Raw genomic sequence first — 8,609 nt, 5'->3', positions numbered from 1 at the left:
TCATACATTGAAAACGTAACGGGTATGAAGGAAAAACTAACACGTGTAATCAAAGGGGATCAGTTAGAGCTTTCGAAAAAAGGGGAAAAAAAAGAAACCATAATTTGACTCCACTCGGTTCGAAAGTTTTTTTACGAAACATACATAAAATAAGCACGCAAAAATATTATATTTGACCTGAATCAACATGCTTCAAATTGATAGTTTTGAAGCCATACAAAACAAAACTCAAAGTTAATACCTAAAAAAATACTACAAATTAAGCACATGATACAACTCAATACAACATAAACAAACTAATAAACATGTGGTACAAACCACATATGCACTAACATGTTTCAAATTGATAGTATATAATTTATTTTACAAATTTTTACACATTAAGCATTATGTACAACACAACTATGCACAAAAAACTCACTAAGCAACATGTACAAACCAATTATGCACTATATTGTTTCAAATTGATAGTATACAATATTCCCGAGCATTTTGGTGATTTTATCAAGAGTTACATAAAAGTTAGCTTGAAGTTAGTCTTTATACTTTATACCCAAATTTGTTAAAAATAAAACCATAAATCTCAAACATACAACTTTTAAAGTTGGTACTCAAACATGTTAATTTTCTGAGTTAATTGCCAAAATCGTTCCTGAGGTTTGGGCAAGTTTGCCATTTTCGTCCAAAATGACTTTTTTGTACCAAATAGCCCCCCATGTTTGTAACTTTTTGCCATTTTCATTCAAATACCTAACTGGGTTAGAAACAACTGTTTGATGAGGGTTTCGATTTTTTGAAATGTACGATTAAACAATTTTATATAATAACAAATGATGAAGTGCCTTAACAACAGTGCAAGTTTCCAAGTCACTCATGACTGGCATCTGGAGGTTATCTAAGGTTATCTAACTATCTTCACTCTCAGTATAAAGTTTGCCTTTATTTTTGAATTTTAATTTCAAAATTGCCATTTCTTTACATTCATTTGCCAATAGTGTCGTGTGTTTTTAGGAAATTAAATATTATATATCAGGTAATTTTTATATCTTACAGAATGATCATTTGTTGATTAAATAGGCGGTATAATCAATTGTGTTGGTATGATTACGAGTTTGTACGTTTTTTGCCAGGTTGCATTATTAGTTCACGTTTGTCTTTTACTGCGTTTTACGTTACGCAACGGTGTAAATTCGTATTTATGTTTGTTTACTACTTGGCGCAATTTTACGACCCATGCCCCCACAACACGAAAGGAGTGGAGAGAGGGAAATGATGGACCAATGAAAAAAAAAAAATTTTTGAATAAAAAAACAATTCCCCTAAGAGGGGTGCACCCTGTACGTTTTTGAACAAGAGGGAAGTTATAGAGTGGAAATGACATGACAACTTATGATTGGGTTAAAAAAAAATTTCACTCACCTCGTTAGGGGGGTGCCCCCTTCACCCTTAGATGTGCTTAGTGGTCTGCTACTAGACGCCTAACGACTTTTTGGCTAAGCAAAAATTAAGCGGACATCTAACCCATTAACTGGTCTAGTAATAGTTTTAAGTGTGCAAAAAAAAATAAATAAATAAAAATAAAATAGAATAGTCTCCACAATTAACTCTTTGTAAAGGTATAAGAATAACAGTTCTAGCAGTGTGTTCTATTGATAAAGTTACTTTTCTTCAACTATCTGTTGTCTTGTTCATCAATACAGTAACTCTGCATAGATTGGTAAGATTCCCCTAAAACTTTACAAAAGTTTATCAACACTGAAAAGTTGAAGAAAGGCATATGCTCCCTACTCAAACTTAACTTTGGAGACACTTAGACTATGGGGTATGGTGGGGCTTGTGTTGGGGCATTGGTTGACACGTGAAAATTCAAAACTCAAGTCTTCAACCCACTTTGAAGGGGGTATGGTGGGGCTTGGGTTCAGCTTTTTTTTTTTTAATATAAATATAAATATATATATATATATATATATATATATATATATATATATATATATATATATATATATTTATAACCATTCACAGCCCGCCATGCCGCCATGTCAGCTTGCTCCCCCGCCCCACGCCCGGCTTGAAACCCAAGCCCCAAGAGCCACGCCCCAAACCCAAGCCCACCCGGGGTGGTGTCTTAGGCGTTTTCCCCCAACCCACGCCCAAACCCCCGCCCCATACCCCACGGCCTTAATTCACCCGGTAGTTCCTCCAAATGAATTAAAACACCCAACTATATGATCTCAATTATGAAAATAGTATAAAAATCAGTACCAATCTATGGCCTGAAGATTGAGCCGTGTAACACAAAGATTTGGGGGAATAAAAATCCCTAACAAAGCTACACTTGAACTTTCTCTGTGATTCTAACATTTATTTCCATAAAATCACCATGATCTTAAATCAAACTCAACTAAGTAAACAAAATTAATATTATATTTCAGGCACTGTACTTGTGAAATTTCAAAAAAAAAAAAAAAAAAAAAAAAAAACCCTCTCATCAAACTGTTGTTTCTAACCAAGTTAGGCATTTGGATGAAAATGACAAAAAGTTACAAACGTGGGGGGCTATTTGGTACAAAAAAGTCATTTTGGATGAAAATGGCAAACATGCCCAAACCTCAGGGACGATTTTGGCAATTAACTCTAATTTGCTAGAAGCACAAAGAAGATCAATGTAATTAACTCAATAACTCTTAACTTGGAAGTAATCTATATACATTTTTGGAAACATATTTGGCCAGCCTCGTTACTAAAAATTCGCACTCCGGATGAATTATTCCGTAGTCAACATATACGATCTTTGCATTCTTCTCAAATTCCCTCGCACACATTTCCACTTCCATAGAATCAACATAGCCATATACGAACAATCTCTTTTCATCTTCATTGTACCAAACATAGTCAACTCCCAAGAGCCTTGATACCGCTTTCTGTATCTTGGGGATATTGCTTTCACTATTAAAGTATCCAAGCCTAACTAGCTGAAATATAAAAAAAAATCGTTATGAGAAAGGCATTTTAATGTTCATGTTCTTGCTTCCATTTTCGTGTATTGTTTGTCTGTTTGGAAATAAAAACCATTTAATAAAAAAGCGAAGGTTGAAGTATTTACATACTTTGTGAAGGGTGTCTCTATGCACCAACTCATTAAAATATATTAGATGCATATATCCCTCAAAGTCGTGCTGCAACTGATGAGATTTTCTCCATCCTTGTAATTCTGTATATGACAATGTGTGATTAATATGACTATCAATCAATATTTGGAGACTAATAATTACTTGACAAGAGAACTTACCTGTATGCGGAATGGCCCTACCCAACAATGCCTTCATATAAGGGGTTACTGACTTAAAGATATCACGGCGGCAAAGATAGTACACTCCTTTGGTCACCTCAAATTCAGACAGATCTCCTCCAATCACTTCTTTCTTTTGCATCGCCTTTTTTGTCCACTTTTCTTCTTGCTCTACTTCACAATCATCCATATACACAAGGCTTGCACTACATTTGCTTACGCTCATCCCTTCCTCCACAAAGAAAGATACAATGACTCTATCACTGACGTCTAATGTGTTGCCAATCGGCCAATAACTTAACCACATAGTATCTTCATTAACTCTAGGTTTGCAATACACCATAGGGATGTATATCCAAGTAACACCCTTGGTCATGTTCTTAATTCTGGCGACCAAACATCCCCTATGTGTATAATCAGATCCTGATGTTCTGTATAAGCAACTTACATTTAATCCTTGGATCTTGTGTTTATTTGGATGTAAAGACACGTGAAAAGATAAGAATGGGTGTGCTGATGTATGTTCAATTGCCACCATGCTATGATCCTTTATGCCATGCATATAGGTGCTCCTTATACCATATTCGTACAACATCTACAAAACAAAAAAAAACGTAGAAATATCCAATTAGATGTATATCAATTTGTTTGATTGTGGTGACATAGATACATGTTATTGTGTACTTTTGCATGCATTCGAGAAAAGTGTAGAAAATTTGACAAACCTGCATATGCCATATTCTGCCTTTAGTAACCTCATCACCAACCAGGTCCACCTTATGATCTTGATATTCCTTGATCCATTTCATCTTTCCCAAATATGCTTCAGCAAGTTCTTTTATGGCCACCAACTTAAAAAGGCCTTGAACTTTTGACAGTTTGAGGCAACCTTTATATCTAAACTTCCGCAGTTCGAAACGAGTTGATTGGAATGTTACTTTCTCCAGTGATCTACACCTATATGTATACAACTCCTCTATTGTACTTGGGAGACATAAAATGGACTTGAGGTTTTTACAAGAAGTCAAGTTGAGTACTCGAAGCATTCTAAGTTCAATGTTATTGGGCATGAACTCAAAGAGATTACCTCTTAAACTAATGCCAACTAATGGGCCGTTGAATAAAACACTAAGGTCATTTTGATACTCAAGGTCGCAGTAATCAAGAAACAAAAACCTCAATGACTGTGGGAAGGAGAGCAATGGTTCTTCTTGAGTTCCTCCACCATTACACAAAGCTTTTATCCTTTCTAATTGATATACATGTTTCTTATTCCGTGAGGACTTCCACAGTTTTGTACATCCCACCAAATTCAGTAGAACAAGACTCTGAAGGCTTCCTATAGTTTCACAAACATGAGCCAGCCTATAACAATGCCAAAGGATCAACGTCTCAAGATTTGGGAGTCGGCAGAGCTTGCGGATACTAACAAGTCTCGTACAAGATCTAAGATTCAGAATCTTCAATGAATTAAGAACCTGTCCCATAAATAACAAGTTTTATTTAATACATTACATTTAGTTAAAGTCTTTGTTTATTAGAGAAGCTAAAAGTTGAGTTGATACACAGAAAGCTTATTTCTACCTGGGGCGGTTCAAACTTTTCCAAGTTTCCACGAGTCAAATCAATAGCCACCAAGAAGTTGTTCATCAATAAGCCTAAGGGTATTGTTCTCAAATAACATCTATGCCAACACAACCATCTTAATTTTGGAAAATTCTTGTATGACCCACTAAGTTTCACATATTTCAGCTGGAGCAACTTTAGTTTGTGCATCTTTGCAAGAGAACTTGTTTTAATGGTTGGTACCTGCAAATTTAGCATGAAGCAACATAATTAGCATGCCTCGTATTAGAGATGAAATGCACTAAAAGTTAAATTTAAATGCATCACGGATATATGACAATTCATAACACTTATATCGAAACACTGCTAACACGATTGATAAGCATCAATCATTGAAGTTATGTTCTTTTGCGAGACAAAAGTCTAGCCTAGTGTGCTTTTCTGGCTCACTCGTGTACATTATTGTTTCATTTATAAAATTCACCGGGGTATCCCTATACCCAAAAAATGGCAATTTTGGTGTTTTCTTTTACTTATGAAAGTCTATATATGTAGAGTCCGAGTTACTAGTTTAGTGTGGTTATTTGATTTTTGAAATTTGAATAGAGTTCAGTCGAGTGTCAACTCATAAAGGGACTTCTCTATCTTACCTTTGTGCATTTCTTTAGCTTCCGGGTGTCAAGGGTTAGACCTTCAATAGTTTCCGAAACCTGCAAAGAAAAAAACATAAAAAGAAACTAAGGTAGTTGAAATAGACGGTTGTAAAATGAAAATTAATCTAAAAAATACATATAAGAAGCATCTTACGTTTCCTTTTGTTAACACACAATAAGATTCCTCATCGCACCACACTCTGCTACGTTTTGCATGATCTTTGGACTCCTCACGATCTATAGTTCTTGCCATATCTTGAAGTAGCTGATGCACCACTAGTTTCTTATTTGGTGAAATAGTTAGAAGGCATCTATTGATGAGGGTCATGATCCCATCTGTTGCATGCCAGTCGTTCTCCAATATCTTAACCACATAATCCTCATCTTCTCCAACAAAGAAAGCAACTATATGTAAAAACAACTCTTTGTCCCTAGCATGTGGTAAGGAATCAAAGCTCTTTTGTAGTACACCTTGGATTTTACTATCAAGGTCTCCTTTCAATGAACTCAGTGAATTCAATCTACTTTTCCAAATTTCTACTATGTAATTTCTTTCCCGTGGGTCTGCGGCACTAACAAACAAAGAAGAACCTAAAACTTTAAGAGCTAGAGGATTTCCTCCACAATATTGTGCCAACTGTAATGCAAGGTCTCCAAAACCTTCCAAAGGAAGTTTGGACCCAAAGGCATAATAACTTAATACCTCTAACGATTCTTGACCATTTAACAATTTGTGTTCGTGCACATGACACCTCCAGGATATGGACTCAAACCATGAATGTATATTTAGAAGTCTAGTTGTTACAATAATCTTGCCTTGTGTATAAGTGGCCTTCGTACCAAGTATTGCGTCTAGTTCATCGAGTTCATCAATATCGTCAAGAACTATAAGAACTTTTTTCATTTGTAACACATTGTTAATCTTAGTCGTACCCTCAGCAACACAAGATATCATTTTATTATTGCCTCCTAAAATGTCTGTGAGAAGTTGCTTTTGTAGCCCAAGCAAACCATAAGTTTCTTTGGAGTGCTTTCCAATGTCTTCAAGAAAACAAGCACTTTCAAAGTTGTGCTTGTTTGAGTTGTAAATATATTGAGCCAACGTGGTCTTGCCACTACCTCCCATTCCACAAACCGCTAGAACATTATTGTTGGAGTGCTCATCTTTCAACCATGAATTGATATATTCAGCTCGATTCTCCATCCCAATTAGATGAGCTGGAGTACTAATAAGTTTCAAATCTAGTTCGGAGTCAATTCTATCCACAATATTTGCAATAAACTCTGTTTCAGACCTAGAACAAAAGAAGAGGAACACTAAAGAACTCAACTACGTAAAATAAAACTGGTAACTACTTAATAAATTTATGTGATTTTGGAATTATCATTTGATCAACATGTATTCATGTACCTATTTGCAAATTATATATACATGCTTATCTACCGGGCACAAATTCTCATTCCTTATGAAAATTCAACAATAGTAATCTAGGAGTGTAAACGAGCCTATTTGAGCTCAATCACGACTCATTTACTATTTATTAATTTATTTATTTATTTTAGTTTATAATTTTATATATACACACACAAATTTCAACCTTTATATCTATACTATATTACAATACATATAAGGAGGACAAACAAGGTAATTTTACATAATTTTCAAAGTTTAAGTAATACAAGTTTTAAACATATTGTATAGTTATTTTAAAGATATTGTTAATTTTAAACCATCCATCCCACGATTTTTAATTTGAGTACAAAATTCTATAGTTTTTTTTATTTAACAAAAATATGTTACGTGATTACCACAATGTGTGTTCTCATCGCATTGTGAAGACATCTCTCTACTAAAACATTATATAGGGGAAGGTTCATTGGGGAACACTAAAAAAGTGAAGAACCGGGGAACACTGCATTATATATCTTAAAAATTCAACTTAACAGGTTAAAAACATTTTTTTTTAAATTTCGGCACTTTTCCTTATAAATATATGTTGAAGCATTTTTAATAAAAATAATCAAAAACTAAAAATATAAAAAAAGATGTTTAAAAAACAGTTAAAAAAGGCTAAATATATTTTTTACATAAATACTTTTTTTATTGGATGGCTTCTACCCATTTTTATAAAGAAAAGGGCCGAAAAAAATTTTAAAAAATTTATTTTGAACATGTTGATTTTATAATATATGTTTAACATGTTAAATGCACTGTTGCCCGGTTCTTTATTTTTTTAGTGTTTCCCAATGAACCTCACACTATATAAATAAAGCTATTTTCATCATATTTTTATATAATGATAATTATTATAAAAAATACATTTAACATCCTAAATAAAAATTTATGTAAATAATAGGCCAGACTCGCAAACTACATAAGTGAAGCCCGGACTCGGACACAGACTTGTTTATTAAACAAGTTTAATTTTAGATTTGGCTCGATTTTATGCTCACCCCTAAACAATATCAATCATCATAGTTAAATGAAACACAATGTTCTAAAGCTTAAATTGTTGGTCGTACCCTGAAACAACCATTCCAGCCAAATTAGCAACCTCTGTTAGAGCTGACTTCCACCTAGTCACATTAACCTCTGTCCACTTTCCCTCCTTTGGTTCTATGAGAAAACTCTGTCGTTGGTTTCGGACATCCGAGGGATCAACGTGATAAAACACCGGCAACACGAAATGATTACACTTCCTCTTTTGTTCGAGGATCAACGAAAGCTCTTCAAGGCACCATCTGGATTTGGCGTAGTTTTGCGACAATACAACAATAGAGGCCCTTGAATTTTCGATTGCTTTAACAATTTCGGGCTCCAAAGCTTGACCACTTTTGATCTCATCGTTATCTCTAAACGCATAAATTGATGCTCGATTTAGTGCCGCGTAGAGGTGATCTGTAAAGGAATGACGAGTATCCTCACCTCTAAAGCTTAGAAAAACATTAAACCTGGTTTGACATGGGCGAGAAGAACCCATGGATGGTTGGGATGAAGTAGAAGCCATTGAATAAAGATAGTGGTTTGAGAAGCTAGTGGGAATTTAGAAGGCAATGTCAGGCAGGACCATCTTCTAACTTTATATTATAAATTATATTAT

General features: G+C 34.5%; 1 protein-coding gene across 1 annotated transcript; it reads right to left on the bottom strand.

Moving 5' to 3' along the window:
• Nucleotides 1–2,655: 2,655 nt before the first annotated feature.
• On the bottom strand, nt 2,656–8,599 carry LOC110923788 (disease resistance protein RUN1). The gene is made up of 8 exons (XM_022167849.2): nt 8,032–8,599; nt 5,663–6,803; nt 5,506–5,565; nt 4,874–5,098; nt 4,015–4,767; nt 3,290–3,884; nt 3,108–3,211; nt 2,656–2,972 (listed from the first exon to the last, which is right to left on the bottom strand). Exons 1-8 carry the CDS (start codon nt 8,514–8,516, stop codon nt 2,685–2,687), a joined length of 3,651 nt encoding a protein of 1,216 aa, XP_022023541.1. The 5' UTR covers nt 8,517–8,599; the 3' UTR covers nt 2,656–2,684.
• Between the last annotated feature and the right edge of the window lie 10 nt (nt 8,600–8,609).

Source organism: Helianthus annuus, chromosome 2, assembly GCF_002127325.2.
Source record: "Helianthus annuus cultivar XRQ/B chromosome 2, HanXRQr2.0-SUNRISE, whole genome shotgun sequence".
Lineage (NCBI taxonomy): Eukaryota > Viridiplantae > Streptophyta > Magnoliopsida > Asterales > Asteraceae > Helianthus > Helianthus annuus.
This window is presented reverse-complemented; position numbering and strand designations above follow the sequence as displayed.

Bases quoted from the DNA above. Each gene is read 5' to 3' on its own strand.
- LOC110923788 (XM_022167849.2), bottom strand. From the start codon at position 8,516: ATGGCTTCTACTTCATCCCAACCATCCATGGGTTCTTCTCGCCCATGT. The intron at 5,099-5,505 runs GTAAGATAGAGA...CTAAATTTGCAG, and splicing joins AGCTAAAGAAATGCACAAAG to GTACCAACCATTAAAACAAG. The intron at 3,885-4,014 runs GTTTGTCAAATT...TTTGTTTTGTAG, and splicing joins GCAGAATATGGCATATGCAG to ATGTTGTACGAATATGGTAT.